The sequence below is a fragment of the Paroedura picta genome, chromosome 3 (assembly GCF_049243985.1).
Source record: "Paroedura picta isolate Pp20150507F chromosome 3, Ppicta_v3.0, whole genome shotgun sequence".
In the NCBI taxonomy this organism is placed as follows: Eukaryota; Metazoa; Chordata; class Lepidosauria; order Squamata; family Gekkonidae; genus Paroedura; species Paroedura picta.
The window spans coordinates 71,261,427-71,282,943 of NC_135371.1; the positions used below are offsets into that span (position 1 = coordinate 71,261,427).

The window sequence follows — 21,517 nt, forward strand, 5'->3', positions numbered from 1 at the left end:
TGCTCAACCAAGCAGAGCTTAGGAGTCAGCCAGCCAGCCAGAGCTCAAAGTGAGCTCCAGCAAGCAAGCCCCTTGCTTTAAGTAGCCTCCTCCCGGGCAGGCTACAAAGCAAGGGGATTTAAAAATAAAAAGTCTTCTGTGAGTGGCCAGAATGCCTGAGCTGAAAAGCTACAGGCATTCTGATTGGCCACTCACTCCCCCCCTCCCCCCCGCCGCCATTTTAGGCGGCAAAAAAATACTGTTTGAAAAAAAAAAAAAAGCCAAACAGCAGAGAGGCTTCAGGCAACGGCTGCCTGAAGCCTCCGACTCATGCCGAATCGATTCGGGCCTGCCGAATCGATTCGGCCCGAATCGCCGAATCTCGCCGATTCGGACCGCTAGGGGGCGCCAGAGGTCCGATTCGGACCGTTTCTGGCTCGGAAACGCCCGAATCGGCCCCGATTCGGCCGATTCGGGCGTTTCCGAATCCGAATCGCCCATCCTTACTCCCCTGCAAGTTTCAAGAAGATTGGACCAAGGGGATGGGACCTAGGGGCTCCCAAAAGCGTGAGAAAAAAATGATTTCAGAACAAGGAAATTGGCAATTTACCTGCTGAAGGTAAATCCTGTGCGTTCACAGGAAATGGAGGGCATTGTGCCCTGCAGCAACAGCATGGTGCCAGCACACGGAATCTGGCGCTGTGCATAAAGGGCCTATATTTTGCATAGTCATAGCATGAGGCAAGCAACTATGCTAAAGTTCTCTTTAGCATCTGCGCTATTGCCAAGCCATGCAGCCCACAAATTTTTAATACCTTTATAACTATAAAAAACTATACTTTTTAAAAAAGCACCAAAGATTCAAACAGATTCCTGGTATGGTTGAATTTTGGAGCCAGGTTATATTCTGCAGAATCCTACATACTTCTTTCTTTCTTTCTTTCTTTCTTTCTTTCTTTCTTTCTTTCTTTCTTTCTTTCTTTCTTTCTTTCTTTCTTTCTTTCTTTCTTTCTTTCTTTCTTTGCTGTCAAATAGTCACAGCTAACTAATGGTGACCCTATGGGGTTTTTAAGGTAAGTGATGTTCAGAGGTGGCTCACCATGGCCTGCCTCCATGTCACAACCCTGGTATTCCTTGATGGCCTCCCTTCCAAATACTAGGGGGGCAATTCTGCTTAGTTTCTGAGATCTGATGAGATTAAGCTGGCCTGGGGTTATGCAGGTCAGGTAATTATAATAATTTTAAAATTATTGTCAGGGGATGTTTAAGGCCCCAACTATGAGAGGAATTCAGAGCAGCCGTGGGAGGAGGAGGTGCAGACACAGGTGTAGAGCATTACCTTTCTTCCGTTGGTTGTCGGGGCGGGGGGAAGAGATGCAGAAGGTATTTAATGATTAAGTGAGTGTCGATGAGGAGGCAGTATAAGCGAATAGCGAACCGACCATTACTGTTTCAGGGGAAGAGAGAGAGAGAACGAAAAACCCCATTTTGAGGCCTCACTTCGACTTTTGCCTTCCTGCTGAAACCTCCTGATTATTTCGATAGCCAAAGTGGTGGAGCACCCCGGCAACCCGGAAGAACCCAACAATTATTAGTTTTTCAGATATTTTATATTGTATTATATGTATTGAAATCAATTGAAATTCTGCTCCTATATGCTGAATGCAGTAGTGGATATATATGTGTGAAAAGAGAGTGAAGACTCACACATGGAGTAAGAGCAAAACTCAGTTCAGACATAAAGAAAAACTATAGATTTATTTTAACTACTATGGGTTCTTTGTAAAGCCTAAATTCAGCTAACAAATGATCATTCAAATCCTGGGCTATCTCATCAAATGCTGGATTATTAATGTTTACACATTTCTCTTCAGAGATTCAGTTGGTATCTTGGCCTACATTGTTGTTAAGATGCTGCTATAGTGGAAGCCAGGATGCCTATTTTTAGTTTATCACAGAAAAGCCATAGTTAATACTAATTGTGGGTAATAAATCACCTTCATACTAGCCGTGAGTCTGGTGCCAAGGGACCAATCGCGAGCCGCTCTGTGCGCACAGCGCCTGCCGATTGGGCTCTCCGAGTGTCAGTCTGGGGGAAGGGGCCTATCAGCACCCTTCCTCATCACGGACAGGGCCCGGCGCCATGGCCGTTAACGAATTATTTAATCCGCGGAGCGGGTTAAAGATTGTATGATAATTTAAAATGATTAATGTACATTCTTTAAGGTTATTTGTGAACCTCCTTTTGAATATTTTAGAGTTCTAAGTAGATTTCCTTTACTATTGCTGGGAAATGGTCCCAGGATACTGGGGAGATGTAGGATACTGTTAGATTACCTCCTAACCTAGAGGGGAAATGAATTATGTTAATTCACTCTAGAATTTATGACTTCTAGAATAATACACATTTCCTGGGGCTAACTGGGCAAAACCCAAGAATAAGGTGACCAGATTGTCCCACTTTTGGAGGGACATTTGGGGGCACCTGGCAAATTGTACATATGTTGAAATTAAATATATATATATATTACACTACTATTTTGCGTTCTATGCGTTCTATGCAAAATTGTGTTGATCCATATAGACCAAATTTTTAATCAAGAACCCCCCAGGTGTCCCACTTTGCCAATATTAAAATCTGGACACCTTACCCAAGAACAACACCTTACACCAAATCCTTGTATTCTTATGCATTTAAAGGTATATTTGTATATCTAAGTTATTTACTTAAAAGAAAAAAGTAAAGTGATTGTAAAAACCATCCAGAAAATCTCTTGAACTTTCTCCAACCTTAAGACTATGCAACAACCTACCATAAATATGTCATTCCTTTCTTGGAACTAATGTGTTTTTATTGGAAAATGCATGAAATAATGTTGACAGAGAATTAAGTTGATGACAGACCTATATACACTATGAAGATTTTATGTGTGGCATACGTGCACGCACAAACAAACATATGCACATTAAAATGTTTACTGTAGTGTAAAAGGGGGGAAAATCTGGCTCACCCATCTTTAGAACTCTTTGCTCTTTTTATTTGACTTTGTTCTTTGTTCACCTTAATTGCACTTTTGTTATATTTATGATGAATTTCTTGTTATTTTAAAGGGGGGATTAAAAGTTAAGTTTTAAAATTAATGACTGTTATTTTATAAGGAAAGTCTAATTAGCTGGAAGTGAAAAATGATATTAAAACATCCAAATGGATTCAAAACACAAAAGCTGGATGTTAGGTAGCAAGGCTGAATTTTTCCAACCCCCCCCCCCACACACACACACAAACACACGCACATAGTAAGAAATTATATAATCATTTGTCCTGTGAACGAGACTCATGCTGATTTTTAGAAGCTCATAATTTCTCTTCCGTTTTAAATCATAGCTTATGCTTAAGAAGCTGACAATACTCAGACTTAAGAAGCTGACAATACTCATTCACACCTTTTGGAATGAATGGATACACAAAAAGCAAACTGATTGCAGAATGTCATTAAGTAATTTTTATACTCAGAAGCAATTGTCTGCTATGTGAGAAAACAGTGGTAATATTATTATACTAGATTTAAAGCCCATTTTATCTTTAAATAAAAAGGGGGCTAGAGGTTCCCTCCCCCGGGGCCAAGTTCCAAAGGCTTCTGCGCACCCGGGGCCGGCATGGGTCACAGAAGCAGGCATGCTCGTCCCCGGGGTGTAGTGCGGAAGGCTTCCGGCGAGCCAGGCTTCTGGTCGTCTTGCGGCCTACCTGTGTTCTGCGGTGGAGGCTCGATAGTGTCAGCGAGGTGTGGGGACACTGGGTCGGCGGCTGCTCGGAGGCGTGCAGATGGCGCCTTTGCAGCGTGCCTGGGGAGAAGGGGCTGGTCTCCAAGGGGGTAAGGTCTTCTCTGAGTGTATGTGGGTGGGTGGGTGGGGCTCAGGGTGGTGTGGGGGGGGAGGGTTTAGGGGGAAGCGCGGGGGAGTCGGCGAAGGGGGAGATGTTGGGAGGGTAGTGAGGAAAGGGAGGGGGGTATCACCGGCGGGCGGTGGGTGAGCTTCTTCCCATTGCCTCCTTGGTCCAGGATTGACACTTGGTCCAGGATTGACACTCGGAGGGCCAAATCAGGAGCCGCTTTGCGGCTCCTGATTCGCCCCTCCAAGTTTTTATCCCGGACAGAGCACGCCCTAACTCCTCCCAACTCTTTTATTTATAACCGCGGAGCGGTTTACAGATGATGATTGGGAAGATGAATATTTGCAAATGTTGTCAGTGGCTTTTATGTTGGTTACATTATGAAGGCATTCAACGCTGACAGGTTAATTACATGTTTCAAAACTTTGTTTATGTGATCTGAGAAGAAAGTGTTATTAAAGAACTATTTTGCATCTAACAGTTTTCCTCCTTTCTAATATTTCCTTAGCTTATTACACCTCATGCAATCAGAGTTCAGACACCACCCCGACACATCCCTGGCGTAGTAGAGGTCACATTGTCCTACAAGTCCAAGCAGTTCTGTAAAGGTACTCCTGGAAGATTCATCTATACAGGTAAGATTCTTAATTCTTAAAATCTAATGTAACGTGTTTAATCTATCTTCCCTGATGCTGCTGCTTTTACACTGTTAAACCGCTGATGTGTTTTCCAGCGTTAAGGTTTACTGTCTCTTACAATACCATTTGCAACATGATTTCATTACTCTACATGGCATAGACATGAAACCATGAGATTTGGTTTGGATTGCCACTAGTATGCAAATGGCACTCACCTCTATCTCGTATTTTCAGTGTATTCCAGGGAGGCTGCAGAAAACCTGAACCAATGCCAAGAGCCAGTTTTGGAGTGAATACAGGCTAATAAACTGAAGCTTAAACATGAGAAAAAAGGAGTGCTGTTGGCTAGGTGTGACACAGGATTAAAATGTTCCCTGTTCTGGAGGCAATTGCACTGCTCTTATAGGAACAGCTCTGTAGCTGAACCCAAGCCTATTATAGGATAAGCAGGAGGTAGCTGTGGCTAGGAATGTTAATCAGCTTTGCTTATGTCTTTCCTGGACAGAAATGATTTGGCCATTGTGGTACATGGCCAGACTGGTAATGTTAATTCTTGCAGTATACTCTGTGGGACTGCCCTTGAAAAATGCTCAAAAATTTCAGTTGGTACAGAATGCCACAGCCAGGGTGTTGACTATAGTGGGTGGTAAGGACCATATCGTTCTAGTCTTTTTCCATATACATTGGTTCCCAATTTATTTCTGAGCCCAATAATTAGTGTTAATCTTTAAAGAGCTATGTGGTTTGAGACCAACATACACTAAGAACCACTTACTTTCATAAGGAACTGTCTGATAGTGACCCATTATGTACAGCAGCTGTTACGCCAGGCGGCCAATGTGGTTTTGTGGCGGGGCAGGATGCTCTGTCGTTCCCCATGTATGCAAGAGGGCGGGGTTCCCCCCCGGCATACATGGATGACCTAGCGTAACGTGCGCACATGCGCTGTGTGCCAGGGCCAGGAAGCCCAGGACGCTGCTGGGCAGTGGCAGCGGCAGCAGTTCGGGGGGAGTGGGGAGGGGTCAGGCCCCCACCACACACTATGGCGGGAGCAGGGGGACACCCCTGCCAGCTCCGCGGAGCTCGCAGGGGCATGCAGTGTCCCTACAAGGACACCGTAGGTTGGGGCCGGGCTGGACAAAAGGCCTGGCGCTGTCAATTATGCACAGTGCTGGCCCGGCACAGCCCCTGCTGGCGCCCGTGGTATCCCGGGGACTGCGGAAGTTCCCGCATTCGCTTAATCGGACCTTCTGTGGCCTGCACTGGCGGCAGGGGTATGCATAATCGGGGATTTTCCCAATTATGAAAGTTAATGAAAGTTTTCCTCTGAAGCCCTAATTCTCGTATCCTTGTCATCTAATCTTAGACAGGTTATACCTGAGAGAAAGAAGAATAGCTGCTTTTTGGTACCCTGCTTTTTACTACTCAAAGAAGTAACAAAGCGGCTTACAATTTCCTACCTTTCCTCTTTCCCCAACAGACACCCTGTGAGGTAGATAAGGTTGAGAGAACTCTGAGAAAGTGTGACTGGCCCTAAATCACCCATGTGGAAGAGTGGGGGATCAAACACAGGTTAGAGGCTTCTGCTCCCAACCACTACACCAAGCTGGCTTCCTCTGTTCGTCCTGGGCACAAAAACTGGAACTCTTTCTCCAATGATATTAATCCATCCTCTTCTATCACTGTATTCACTGTATTCATCCCTGGGCCAGATGAAATGCACCCGAGAGTGCTCAAAGAACTTTCCGGAGAACTTGCAGAACCCTTGTCCATCATCTTCGGGTCCTCTTTAAGGACTGGAGATGTCCCGGAGGACTGGAAGAGAGCAAATGTTATTCTGATCTTCAAAAAAGGGAGGAAGGATGACCCGGGAAACTACAGACCAGTGAGTCTGACCTCTGTTTTTAAAGGCCGCTCCTCAGGTGATCTCTAGACTACAGAGATCAATTCCATGGAAAAAATGGCAGCTTTGAAGATTAGACTCTTTGAGGGGTATTATTTCACTGAGCTTTCTCTGTCTCCCAAACCTCACCCTCTCCAATTCTCAGGAATTTTCCAAGATGGAATTGGCAACTCTCACCTGATATGTCACCTCCCAGGCTTGTATAATCTGCAGACAGGTTTGATCCAAGCCAAAATTGGTGCTGGTTGCTCTTGCTCAGTACATCGTACCTCATAGGGTTAATGTAGGATAAATGGAGAGAGATTAATTGTGTAGTTTGTCCTGAACTCTTTGGGGAAAAGGGTAAAGGTAAAGGTATCCCCTGTGCAAGCACCAAGTCATGGTAGGGTCAAATAAAAATGTGACAGAATGGTCAGCCCTGGCCAGGTGTTGCTCAAAACAACCAGCCATCTATCCTAAATTTTTTCCAGTACTGACTTTCAGTTGTAATTAGATTAAATTTCTATATCCCACTGACTAGCAATACACTCTGGCCACTTATCTTCCATTGTTCCTGCAGAATCCTTTTTTACCCTTTACATCATTAATATTAAACCTAAAATTGTAAAGAATATGCTTAAATATATAAAATATATAAAATGTTGTTTCCTTACACACATTTATAAATGAGAGCACCAGATAACACATGTATCAGGAAAGTGGGACTGTCTGCAGCTCTTATTAAACATATACTTACTTAATGGCAAATTTGGCTAGTCTCTATATAATGTGCAAATAATCACAAGATTTCTGTACAGCCAGTTGTCCTATCTATTTATGAACATTTTTAAAATACATAAACTTGTTCAGCCTTAACTAATGTAAAATCCTTGCATTTTCTGTTGGAGAGAGGGGAAAGTAGCACTTTATTAATTTTCAAGGGGTGTGGGAGTTTCCAAATCCTGATATGTTTAAAAGTAAGTTCCAGTTCCAAAAGTTTTAAGAATGACTGCTTTAGGCAGCCAATACAATGGAAGGTAGAGGATGGACAATCCTCCTTAGATTTTTTAAAGGGAGGGGATCCACATTCATGCTTATAAACTCTCACCTTTAGAAATGCCTCCCAGCCCTTTAAATAAAATGCAGGATTGGAGCAGCCTGCCAATTAGTTTTAGTTAATTGAAAATTATAGAATTGACCCAAGAGAAAAATTTCATTTGCACTCCGATCACTAATACAAATTAAGGAAAATTACTACAATTTTGTTTAGCTAAGGTTTCACACTGAGTTCACATAAATTAGCTCAGCCACCCTGACAAAGTCAGCACTTTGTTACTGATGGGGAGGGGAGGAAGAATAAGCTGTAGTGTGTACAAGCGAAGCAAAGAAAAAAACATGATGCTTTACAGAACTAGGCCAAGTGGTTTTAATTCAGATTATTGGTTCACTGTAAATTTTGAAGAACAATCAAACTAGCAGATTAGCTGCTTCTTTTAAAGCTAGGATTTCTTAACATTCATTTTTCCCATGAGAACTTCTTTTAACTCCCACATATTACTTTTTTAAAAAGCCAGCCTCATTATGGGTCTGCAGGAAATGGACCAATTGGAAGTTCTGATACTGTAACATTCCACAGCAGTGTTCCAGTGGACGGGAGGTTTTCCACAGCATTTGTCAGTGAATTCAGTGTTCTGGAACGTTTTATGAAACCACAGAGGCCAAATGTTTTCTCAGAGGAGTTTGGCCTCTGTTTTTGGCTGAAAACATTGAGGCATAATTTGATGTTTATTTACCCTGCATTTAAGAATGAGGAAAGAAGAAAGGAAAGAGAATTGGGGGTGGTGGGTGGTGCAAAAGCCATTCAAGCATACTTTCCTCTCTTGGTGAAAATGTCCTATCCATTAATGGCCTTGTTTTGTGGTTAGGTCTCATTTATAAGAAATTATTTTTAATCAGTTTTCAGCAAAATATCCCCTTAAGCCACCTGGCTTAAACTTTGTTTTTAACTGTCAAGTGCTTAAATTCTCAAAGGAAACTGCCTAGTGACCCGTTAATTTTAGAGTCTTAGCCCCCTTCCTTTAACTGCACAAAACATAGAAATTTGATCTGTGAATGCATGTTCTAACCATGATTCTGCATGCAATTAGAAAATTCTACAATGTGAATGTATTTTATAAGATTTTAATTGCAGGGACTTATTAAAAATAGTTCCTTTGGGTGCCCCTCCTTCCTGGTAATTCATGTCACAGGCTGCTATTTGATAAAACAAACTGGTTGATATTTAGATGCTAAAAGATTTAAAAATAGAGAACAAAACACTAAATACCCAGTGTTCATTGGAGCCTGTTTTTTCTCCTCAGAACATTTAAAAGGACAGTTTTACAGCAGATGAAGAATTTAAAACACATATCTATGTGCTATCTATGTCAATATTGCTTTTTAAAAACAACTTCTCAGTAATATCGTTACATTGACAGAATGGCAGAGTGCTTAAAGCAATGACTGCTCTTGTAAAATTGCTGCAGTCTTTTGGAGACTTTTAAAAAAAAATTTTTTTAATTCTTATTTTAGAAGGAAGGAGCAACCTCCTGACAGCAACTACTTTTTTTTTGTGCAAAGATTTGGTCTTTTACTGGAAATAGTGATTGTTGTTTTCCAGGTAAAACAGACAGGATTAACTTTTTTGACATGAAGAGGTACAAAATGTGATTTATGTAGTTGGGAAAGTGACTGGCTGGATATAAGACAATCCCAAAAAGGGATAACTGGGAATGGATTTGAAATGACTAGATACAAAAACCTTATCTTCATAAAGCTGCCTCTTGATCAAAAATGGTTATTATGTATATACATACTAAATAGATCCTCTTGTGGCGCAGAGTGGTAAGGCAGCAGAGATGCAGTCTGAAAACTGTGCTCATACACAATGGGATTATGACATCTTGTGATTTTGATGTGATGCCCCTGTTGATACAGCCCAAAACGGCAGTTGCCTTTTTTACCGCTGCATCACTGTGTGTAAACAAGACCTGTGTGTGAACGAGACCTTGGTGTACTTATGGATTGTAAGCTAAACATGAGCAGGCAGTGTGATGCAGCGGTTAAAAAAGGCAAATGCCATTCTGGGCTGGTCAGACCACACCTGGAGTACTGTGTGCAGTTCTGGAGACCTCACTTCAAGAAGGACGTGGATAAAATTGAAAGGGTACAGAGGAGAGCGACGAGGATGATCCGGGGCCAAGCCCTATGAAGATAGGTTGAGGGACTTGGGAATGTTCAGCCTGGAGAAAAGGCGGTTGAGAGGGGACATGATAGCCCTCTTTAAGTATTTGAAAGGTTGTCACTTCGAGGAGGGCAGGATGCTGTTTCTGTTAGCTGCAGAGGAAAGGACACGCAGTAATGGATTTAAACTACAAGTACAACGATATAAGCTAGATATCAGGAAAAAAAATCACAGTCAGAGTAGTTCAGCAGTGGAATGGGCTGCCTAAGGAGGTGGTGAGCTCCCCCTCACTGGCAGTCTTCAACCAAAGGTTGGGTACACACTTTTCTTGGGTGCTTTGTGCAGATCCTGCATTGAGGAGGGGGTTGGACTATGACTCTATGATTCTAAGATCACACTGCCTGCTCGTGTTTATTTATTTATTTATTTATTTAGATATCTATAGTTTACAATCCACAAGTACCCCAAGGTATCGTTCACACACAGTGTTAACTAGAAGCGTATCCCCCATCCAGTATGCATGCTTTTCATTTTTCTTACCCAGATGCAGAACTTTTCACTTATCTTTATTAAATTGCATCTTGTGCTTATTTGCCCATTTTTCCATTGTGTTCAGATTTCATTGAACTTTGTCTCTATCTTCCAGAGTATACACTTCTGGAGTATTTGCCAGTCCTCCCAATTTGGTGTCATCTGCTAACTTGATGAGTAGTCCCTCCACCCCCTCATCTACATCATTAATAAATATGTTGAAAAGTATTGGACCGAGCACTGAGCCCAAAGGTACCCCGCTACTCACCTCCCTCCAGTCTGATGAAACACCATTGACAACAACTCTTTGAGTTCGGTTCTCTGAGCAATTCCCTATTCACCTAACTATCTGAAAATCCAGATTTCAGTCCTTCAACTTATCCATCAGAACATCATGGGGAACCTTGTCAAAAGCTTTACTAAAATCCAAGTAAATGACATCAACCAAATTTCCCCGATCCAGCAAATCTGTTAGTTGGTCAAAAAAGGAAACCAGGTTGGTCTGGCAGGACCTGTTGGAGACAAATCCATGCTGACTTCCTTGGGTCACCAAACTGTCCTCTAGATGTTTGCAAATCACTCCCTTTAATATCTGTTCCATTATCTTCCCCACAACAGAGGTCACACTCAATGGTCTGTAGTTTCCCGGGTCATCCTTCCTCCCTTTTTTGAAGATCGGAATAACATTTGCTCTCTTCCAGTCCTCCAGGACTCCTGTCCTTAAAGAGGTCCCGAAGATGATGGAGAAGGGTTCTGCAAACATTCTGGAAAGTTCTTTGAGTACTCTCGGGTGCATTTCATCTGGCCCAGGGGATTCGAACTCATCCAGTGCAGCTAAATGCCTCTTGACAACTTCTCTGTCCATGTCAACCTGCCACCCAGACGCTATCGCTTGGCTAATGTCATCTCTATATGTGCCTTTGACCTGTGAGAAAAAACAGACATAAAATATGTGCTGAGCCTTTCTGCTTTCTATGCATCCTCCGTTAGAGTTTGTCCATCTGCACCCAACAGTGGGCCTATTGCCTCCTTTACGTTTGCTCCTCTCATAACTGAAAAATCTTTTCTTGTTACAATGGGGTTCCCTGGCCAATTTTAGCTTACTCTCTGCTTGATCATCATTGTAGAATCACAGAATCATAGAGTTGGAAGGGGCCATAAAGGCCATCTAGTCCAACCCACTGCTCAACGCAGGATCAGCCGAAAGCATCCTAAAGATACAAAGGTTTAAACCCATTACTGCACGTCCTTTCCTCTGCAGCCAACGGAAACAACATCCTGCCCGCCTCCAAGTGACAACCTTACAGATACTTAAAGAGAGTCTCTTGGCCCCAGATCATCCTCGTTGCTCTCTGTACACTTTCAATTTTATCTACGTCCATCTTGAAATGAGGCCTCCAGAAATACACACAGTACTCTAGGTGTGGTCTGACCAGTGCCGTATACAATGGGACTATGACATCTTGTGATTTTGATGTGATGCCCCTGTTGATACAGCCCAAAATGGCATTCGCCTTTTTTACCGCTGTATCACACTGCCTGCTCATGTTTAGCTTAAATATGTTAAAAAGTACCGGGCTGGGCACCGAGCCCTGAGGTACCCCGCTACTCACCTCCCTCCAGGCTGATGAAACACCATTGACAACAACTCTTTGAGTGCAGTTCTCTAACCAATTCCCTATCCACCAAACTATCTGAAAATCCAGCTTGCAGTCCTTCAATTTATCCATCAGAACATCACGGGGAACCTTATCAAAAAGCTTTACTAAAATCCAAGTAAACAACATCAACTGACCTGTGGGGAAAAAACAGATGTAAAATAGGTGCTGAGCCTTTCTGCTTTCTCTTAGCTCACTCTCAGCTTTGGCATTTCTGATGATTGATCTACAGTGCCTAGTAACCTGTAGGTACTCTTCTTTAGAGCTCTGTCCTTCCCTCCATTTCCTGAACATTTTCCTTTTCTTTCTTAGTTCCTCTTGAAGTTCTCTGTTCATCCAAATAGGCTTCTTAGAGCTCCTGCAATGTTTTTGTCTTTCTGGGATAGTCATGGATTGAGCATATAGTAGCTCTTGTTTAAGTAGCGCCCACCCTTCACATGCTCCCTTTCCTTCCAGCATTCTCATCCATGATATGACACTCATCATGTTTCTGAGTTTATTAAAATTTGCCCTACCAAAATCCAACATCTGCGTCTGGCTACAAGATTCCTTGCCCCACCCATATCAAAAGGAATTCTATGAGGACATGGTCACTTCCCCCTAGGGTCCCCACCTCCTTCACCTCATCCACCAACTCTTGCCTGTTGGTCAGTATTAAGTCCAGTATGGCTGAACCTCTTGTGGGTTCATCTACCATTTGATAAAGGAAATTGTCAGCCAGGCAGGTCAGAAAGTTGCATGAAGCTTTGTAGAGTTTGTTTCCCAGCACACATCTGGGAAATTGAAGATTACAAAGACCTTCCACTTAGATATTTTCCCAAGCTGCTCACAAAGTGCAGCATCCACATCCTCTCTTTGGTCAGGCGGTTGGTAGCAGACACCAACCAAAACACTGTTTGTTTTCCCCGCTTTCCAGTGGAGATATATTCTCCTTCACTAGAATTTCCTGACAGGTAAGCCCTTTCCTCACAGGGACCCATTATGCACGGGGAGAATAACGGGGTGGAATGGCGGTGACTAAAATCACCGATAACGCACGCTGCCGGCTGCAACTGGCCGCAGCGTCGGTGCGTGCCGCCGAAAAAGCCGTGTTAGCGAAACCCGGAAGAAAGCGCAGCTTCCGGGTGACTGGGGCGCAACCAGAAGCGGTGCCGGGTTCGCCACGTGCATAATCAGTTACTCTGGGTTTTGCCACCGTCGCACCCCGTCTCGTGCATAACCGGTGTGCTTCGTGTCTTCCCCATCCGCGTTTTCCATGTGACCCGAAATTGCAGTTTCGGCGGCTGTGCATAATGGGCCATACAGTGCCACTCTTCCACCTCTTCAATCTATTCTGTTCTGAACAATTCATATCCATCCACTATTACATTCCTGTCATGAGAATCATTCCACCAAGTTTCTGTGATAGATCATACCTTTCCATCAACATGAGAAGTTCCAGCTCTTCCTTCTTATTGCCCATGCTTCAGGCGTTAGTACTTTTACTTTTGGTTCCCAATGAGCTGGCCTTCCTGGTTGGGCTGTCCCCGATCGGTCTCCTTCCTTACACTCCTTATGTCGAACATCTCCTTCCCCTTGTGTCTTCAGTTTAAAGCTCTCCTGATGAATCTCCCCAGGTTCCTGCCAAACACATTCTTCCCCAACTTCGACAAGTGCAGTCCATCAGGTGCTAGTAGGCCTTCCTCAAGAAAGCCTATCCCATGCTCCCAGAAACCAAATGCCTCCTGCCGGCACCAACTATGCAGCCACTGATTCACCGCCATTATCTTCCTCTCCCGAAGCATTCCTCTTCCCTTGACAGACAAGATTGAAGAGAATACCACTTGTGTCCCCATTTGCTTGAGCTTCCTCCCTAGATCTTGATAGTCTTTTTTAATAGGAGTGATAGTATTCCTGGACATATCATTCGTTCCCACGTTGTTGTTGTTGTTAGGTGCGAAGTCGTGTCTGACCCATCGCGACCCCATGGACAATGATTTTCCAGGCCTTCCTGTCCTCTACCATTCCCCGGAGTCCATTTAAGTTTGCACCTACTGCTTCAGTGAGTCCATCCAGCCACCTCATTCTCTGTCGTCCCCTTCTTCTTTTGCCGTCGAACATTAGGCTCTTTTCCAGGGAGTCCTTCCTTCCCATGAGGTAGCCAAAGTATTTGAGTTTCATCTTCAGGATTTGGCCTTCTAAGGAGCAGTCAGGGCTGATCTCCTCTAGGACTGACCGGTTTGTTAGCCTTGAAGCCCAAGGGAGTCGCAAGAGTCTTCTCCAGCACCAGAGTTCAAAAGCCTCAATTCTTTGACGCTCGGCCTTCCTTATGGTCCAACTTTCGCAGCCATACATTGCAACTGGGAATACCATAGCCTTGACTAGACGCACTTTTGTTGGCAGGGTGATGCCTCTGCTTTTTACAATACTGTCTAGATTTGCCATAGCTTTCCTCCCCAGGAGCAAGCGTCTTTTAATTTCTTTGCTGCACTCCCCATCTGCAGTGATCTTGGAGCCCAGGAAATTAAAATCTGTCACTATCTCCATTTCTTCCCCATCTATCTGCCAGGATTTGAGAGGGCTGGATGCCATGATCTTTGTTTTCTTGATGTTAAGTTTCAAGCCAACTTTTGCACTCTCCTCCTTCACCCACCTCAACAGCCTCTTTAGTTCCTCTTCACTTTCTACCATTAGAGTGGTATCATCTGCATCTCAGAGTTTGTTGATATTTCTCCCTGCAATCTTCATCCCAATTTGTGACTCCTCTAATCCCGCCTTTCTCGTGATGTGCTCCGCATACAAGTTAAATAGGCAAGGTGACAGTATACAACCTTGCCGAACTCCTTTCTCACTTTGAACCAATCAGTGATTCCATGTTCAATTCTCACTGTTGCTTCTTGACCAGCATGTAAGTTTCTCAAGAGATAAATAAAACGTCCTGGTATTCCCATCTCTTTAAGAACTTGCCACAATTTGTTGAGAACTCCTTAGCTTTCTCCATGATCCAGCATATGTTGGCAATTTGATCTCTAGTTCCTCTGCCTCTTTGAAATCCTGCCTGTACTTCTGGAAGTTCTCGGTCCACATATTGCTGGAGCCTAGCTTGTAAAATTTTGAGCATAACTTTGCTAGCATGAGAAATGAGTGCAATGGTGTGGTAGTTTGAATATTCTTTGGCGTTGCCATTCTTTGGGATTGGGATGTACGCTGACCTTTTCCAATCCTGTGGCCGTTGTTGAGTTTTCCCATTCCCACGTGGAGCATCACAAATGGATAGCGATCCATAGATTTGAGGAGTTTGGGCAGCCATTCTGAAATGTCTTTAATTTTCGCCCCTGGCAAGCAACACACCTCTCGGGTTAGGAGGTTAGGCCCAGCCATATGACGATCCATTCCTCTTTGCAGGGAGTCTCCAATTACCAGTACTCTCCTTTTTTTTCCCTCAACACCATTTCCTTCTATCCCTGTGGCCTCTTCACTTTTTCTTAGGCTTTGTTTTGGGACCTCTTCCCTCGTTGACACTTGCACCTCCTCTGCAAGGGCCTGAAATCCATTCTGGAGCTCCAAAGGACCCAAGAACCGTCTTGCTCTACGCCTTTGAGTCTTTTCCCTAACTGTCTGCAGAGGCTCCGTAATGAGGTCAGTCCCTATATTCTCTTCAGGACTGGTTGTTTCCTCTTTATTCAGAGTTGCACAGCTCCTGTCTATGAACTCCTCCCCTTTCTTAAGTTCTGTCAGAGTAATAATCCTCTCCCCTAAGACCCTAATCCTTTCCTCCAAAATTCTTACCAGCTTACACTTGGGGAGATGTAGTCTATCTTGTCTTCAGGGAGGAAGGCAATCATGTCATCGTCATTGCAGATGATGAGATGAGTGTCCTGGAGGTCCATTGAAATGTCTAGGCAGTGTAAGTACTCGGAAAATATAATCTACAGATTCTAATTGCTAGGTTAAGAGCACTGGTCAAGAGTCCTTCAGCTCACTCCTCTGGCAAGGAGCAGCCCTTTTAATCCTCCCAGCAATCACCCAGCAATCACCTCACTCAGCACCACAATAGCCTCACCTGGTCAACAACTGCAACTGCAGTGCTCCTCCCATCACAAAACACTGAAATAAAGAAATGTAAAACTGATCACTGAAAGAACTGTAAAAATCTACTTTTAAAAGAAACACAACCCCAAGTACAAAAGGCAAACAGAGCTGCCCCTCAGTTAAAAGAAGAAATACTAGGAGAAAGGTACAGCACCCCCAAACCTCACCCCACCCCACCCACAGAAACCAAAAGAATAGTATGGAAGAAGTGATTAAGAAAAGGAAGAAGTGAAGGCAAAAAAAAAAAGAACAGAGTCCCACAGGCAAATAGTTGATGTCTTACAAGCTGCCCGAACAAGCTCAGCTTGCAGTATACATTTGCAAAAGGCAATGCAACAATTGGCTAGCTGGAGCAGGCTTTTATTTCAATTACAGTATATACCTGCATATAAGACAAGGAGGGCTTTTTCAGTGTGAAAAAAGGTGCTGAAAAACTAGGCTTATACGCAAGTATCTATGTATTTAGAAGTACCCGTATTGTGGTTATGTAGAGAATGAAGTCTAGAACAGTTAGCCTTTAAAAATGGCAAATAGCTCAGTTCTTATGTACGGTGAATCACCTTTGAGAATCCTGTTATTTAAAAAAATATAAAATAGATCATCATTCAACAAGTCCTTACATTTTTGGGGTTCATAGTTACTATAAAATATAAAAGGAGAGATAGAGTGACACGTATTTGTTTCAGATAAAATAGCTCCCTCCTTATCTTATGGATGTGTGCTGCCCTAGATGGGCACACGCAGGGTTAGTCCAGAGGAATGCACGCTTGCCGAGTCACCCAAGTTCAGAGTGCATAGCAGAGAGTAGTCAAAAGTCCAGTCCGGGTCTTATCCGAAGTCTTGACAGCCAACGTTCAAAGGAGAACTGAAGGGGGAGTTGTTAATCACACCGAGGTCGAAGCCAGAGAGTCGTTCAGTAATAAATCAAGTCCGCAATACCTATTCGTAGTCAGTCGTTGTATCTAGGGTCATTAAGCCGGGAATAAGTCAGGCAGAGCTTCGCTGAGGCGTAGGTAAATCAGAACCGGATCAAGGTAACGGGTCGGCTTGTGCAAAAGTTGCATCCACGCTGAGAAGCACTTTTGCTGTGCTTAAATGCAGGCTAAGCTGACAGGCTAAGTGGTTACACCTGGTACTTAGTCTCTGTCCGTTGAATCAGCCCCACCTGGGCCCCATCTAGCTTCCTCCCTTGCTCTAAGCCAAGCACTTTGACGGCGTGCTGTCAACACCGCTTGTCTGCATTCCCTCCTGCGCTCTGGAGATGAGTCTAGACTGCGAAGGGGTGTTGCTGCAGGCTGAGGTGCTGCTGGCGCAGAGGGCATGATGTCTGCCTGGCTGGGACCTGGTTGTGTGTCCCTATCGGGGCTTGCCTCTTTAACCAGCATCCTGCTGCTTTGCCCCAGCTCCTTCTTCGAGGGATCTGGCAGAACAGGCTCTGGCATTGGTGCAGAGGCATCCTCTGGTGACGGGGCCATAACAGGATGTTTATTTCTGAAATATATTTAAGTTAATGATGACACTAGAGAAAACCCAATAAAACACTAGAGAAAACTTCCCCCAGATATTGAAATTCAGTCATGCATGCCTGCCCCATCATTAATTACCAAACACCCCTAAGCTCTCCCACCTGGTGTTACGCTATCTTTTGATCTGACACTCCAACATTTGCAGGAAGATAGAAGATCTCCCCCTCCCCCAGGTACCTGGACGAATGCTATTTGTACAGTACTCAACCAGTTTGGATTTAGTTTCCCCAAGGTATCTGAGAGTTAAAGGGGCAGAAATCCTGTCTGGCAGCCTTAGTGCTAGCAGTGACACAGCTAAGAGGTTAACTGCAATGTATAAAGACGGAGTTTAGAAATGTTTACATTATACGTCAAGATTCCTTTTTCCTTTCCCATTCAATAAGCAGAAACAAATATGATTTCATTTTAACAAGATATTTCAAACTGTTTAATACTTTCTATAGGTTTCAACATCAAGGAGGGAGAGAGAACATATACAAAAGATATCTTTGAAATAGTGTTGCTTGTCTTTTTAAGGAAGATATGCTCCCAGGGGCCACAGCAACTGACCCCTGAACTCCAGTAGCTGGTACAGATGCTATCCATATCAGTTCAGCCAGAGTGATTGTAGAAAACACAAACAGAGAGAGAGAGAGAGAAAACAACCAACAACTTGGTCTAGCATTTGTAGAACTAAATACTATATTGAAATATACCTTGCATTGCTAAGACATTTGCAGCTGCTGACAAACTAAAGCCTATCATGAATGAAACATTTTATTTTGCATCCTCTATGCTCCTCCTAAAGAAAATATATTCTTTTTCTTTCTAAGCACTCTATGAAGGCTTATATGGCACAGGGTTTCCAGATCATTAAAAAATAATTCTACCCCTCAGTATTATATGTCTAAAGAAGCCTGAGGCCTTATTCACAACCTTGACTTTTTGCTGTCTGCCCTAAGTGAATAAGTGATAAGGCCAGCAAAGATATAAATCATTGACATCTCTGTCCAAAGAAAACATATTGACTACAACCAAGCAAATAACAGCCCATAACCAATGGTCCTATTCATCATTTATGTAATAGGGGCTATAAAGTATTTTCTGCCTATGACACTGCAAGGAAGAGGAAGACACTGATAAGCCCCCCATCTAAACTATGTGATTTGATTATTAAGGGGTATGAACTGTTTGTCACACTTCTTCAGTCTTTAAAATGTGCTGCCATTTCTATAAATTTACAGTAAAGGATTAGGAGGTAAACTGCCTTTTTGGCAATTTTCATGCAATCCCCTGGATTCTCGGATCTTCTAACCTATTTAATGCAGTATAACAGTTATCTGACCTTCATAGCCAATAAACCATTTTGTGTTTTGCAGCTCTAACAATAAATTAACCTACAGGGTCACTGAAATTTATCTTGCAAATCCTTTCCTTTATCCTTACCCAAATTCTTTCATTTTCACACCTTTGCATCCAAACTTTGCTGTGTTTGATTGGTCTTCCTTGGTTTTATATTCTATTATTATTATTTTAGAACAACTGCTGGTATATTATTATCCACTTCTAAAAGCTTGATCAGTTAATCTCAAAGGACTTTGCCTGAAACAGTCTCTGTTGATTTCAATGAGTCATATACTGATACCAAGTTTTAAGTATTGGACAGCATGTGTCCAAAGCAGATGCTTTAGATACAGTTTCAAGCAGTCCAGTTTCCACGTTTATTCAGGTTTTAAACAGATTTTCACTAGCTAGTTTAAAGTTAGGTTTGGAAATATGATCTGGACACAGTTTATAGAAAGTTTATTAAGACCAAGCTATATATGATATTGAAATATCATGAGTGGATTTTGGTCAGGTCTACAAGAAAGGGAGGGTGACAAGATTCTTTCAGTAAGCTCTGCTGCATTTAGAATTGTCCAATCTCCTCTCTTTGGTCAAGCTCCTGTTTTGTTTATTTTTTGACAGTAGAAGAAATTTAGCAGGTGAAGTTTTTCTATAGCAGGAGGTTAAAGCTTAACAGAGTTTTTCTTTGAATGTGGGCTATTAGTGGTAGAGGAGCCATGGGGTGGGGAATCACTGGAGGAGTACTCAGAATTAGGTAAGAGCATATGAAGGAGGGGACACTAATAACATCTTCCCATGCTAGCTAGATTAAGAACCGTCTTTGTTGGCTGTTTGGGGAAATGGAAGGCTGCACATTTATCTTTCTTCTTGTCCTTATGTTTGTGAATTCTAAAGTTAAATAAATTTAGTATATCCTTTACAAAAAAGCTGGCATCATTCTGAAATTCCCAAAAGCCCACCAATGTAATATAACCCTCCAAAGTTTCCTCATACTACTACAACTTGCATTACATTGCAAAGTGTGAAAAGAAATAATTGTATTGCCACAGTAGTAGTGCAACTGCTTAAGAGGACAAAGAAAGAAAGAAAGAAAGAAAGAAAGAAAGAAAGAAAGAAAGAAAGAAAGAAAGAAAGAAAGAAAGAAAGAAAGAAAGAAAGAACATTGTTTGTTGTTACACTTGTTATTGTCTCTTTACCTTCCTACCACTTTAGTCCAGCCAACATTATCTTTCACTTTCTTCCTGCACGCATAAATTATGGTTAACCTCTGAGCTTTAGAAGCTGCCAATTTGAACTGCTTGTTCATTTGCACCTGGGCTTTGGTAATGGTGGTTAACATCAGGAAGTTGTCTCTTCCAGAGGATGTAGGGTTAATTAAAGAATAGAAAAATACCCAATAACCCTTTTCTTTTCCTGCATTTCTTTGTAAAGAAGTAACTGAATGTAATGAAGTGATTGTCTGAACATTGGTTAGAAATTCACATTTGTATATTGCCTTTTTTGTCAAATTAGAATGACTTACAATTTAAATTTTAGAAGGAACATGTAGGAACAAATCCTTCAGAGCTGTGTGGCAGCACAACAATGAAAACAAGGAGCTGTTTCTTTACTTCTGAAAAACCATTTAACACCACCAACCAGCATTAGCACGATTGTTCTAATTTGTTCTAATGTTTCATTGTTCTAAAAAATGAAATATAGGGCAAAAAGGAGGGGTCACTGTGGGAACGCCAAACAAAACAACAGGGGCAGAGGAGCCTCTCTGGGGATTCTAGACTTTTGATCCACAACTCAGAAAGCCCTCTTGTGGGTTGTCACCCATCTAATTTCAGAAGGTGGGGGCACCAGAAGCAGAGCTTCCAAAGATGACTGATTCAGATTCAAACTTTATTACAGTCATTCAGACCAAGTTATATGAAGTTAATACATAAAAGACCAAAAGAAAATGGTCATTTAATACAATACAATTTAAAACAGATAATAGAACTTAAAATTATGCTACTTTAGAGCATCGGATATTGATGGCGGCAGCACAAAACTTAGCCAGCTGAGTTGTCACCTGAGAGGACTCATCATTTAGCAGCCTCTTTGTTCGATCTACATCATGATGTTCTGGCAACTTTTTAAGGAGTGGTTCAATCAAGTTGCTAGGAATGTCTACATAAGCAGGGCAGTGGAACAATAAATGCATTCTTGTATCAATTTCGCCACTCCCACAAAAACATTGTCTCAGTGTAAGGGGAATGTTCTTATAGCGACTCTCTACAAGAGCTGAAGGCAAGACGGAGCATCTTGCAAGGACGCATCTTCTTGGATGTCTTAAGATGATCCTGCGTTGAGCGGGGGGTTGGACTAGATGGCCCCTTCCAACTCTATGATTCTATGATTCTATGGTAAATGCCCTTCTTTATTTACTTATTACCAGCTGAGACAGATAAGTGACAGGGGCCAGAACCTATCTAGTTTTAACTGGGGACAAAAAAGTTGGAGCTTTACTCAGGTCCAGTTGACGTCGACTGTCTTGTATCTGCTGCTTAACTAATAAAGCAGCTTGATCATGAGCTAATTTGGATAATAAGTGTATGGAGAAGCCCATACTTTCAATTCCTCTGTCAACAGCCTTAGTCCAAGATGATTGGAAGTTGTCATTCAGAGTTAAAGAAACTATACCCTCTGGGTTATGTATTAATTTCAGCCACATTCCTATTGCTGACAGGCAGATTTTGTCTTGGACCATTAACGTTCCTGTTTCCAGACGCACCATGGAGTTGGTTACACAGCCTGGAAGTTGGAG

General features: G+C 42.6%; 1 protein-coding gene across 7 annotated transcripts in view; it reads left to right on the forward strand.

The window, feature by feature from the left end:
• Positions 1 to 21,517, forward strand: part of EBF1 (EBF transcription factor 1) — a 793,629-nt gene that overhangs the window by 592,817 nt on the left and 179,295 nt on the right. For all 7 annotated transcript variants that reach the window (XM_077326387.1, XM_077326391.1, XM_077326392.1 and 4 more), the window contains exon 10: positions 4,377 to 4,503. In XM_077326387.1, the coding sequence (XP_077182502.1) occupies positions 4,377 to 4,503 (127 nt within the window). The remainder of the gene's footprint in view (positions 1 to 4,376; positions 4,504 to 21,517) is intronic.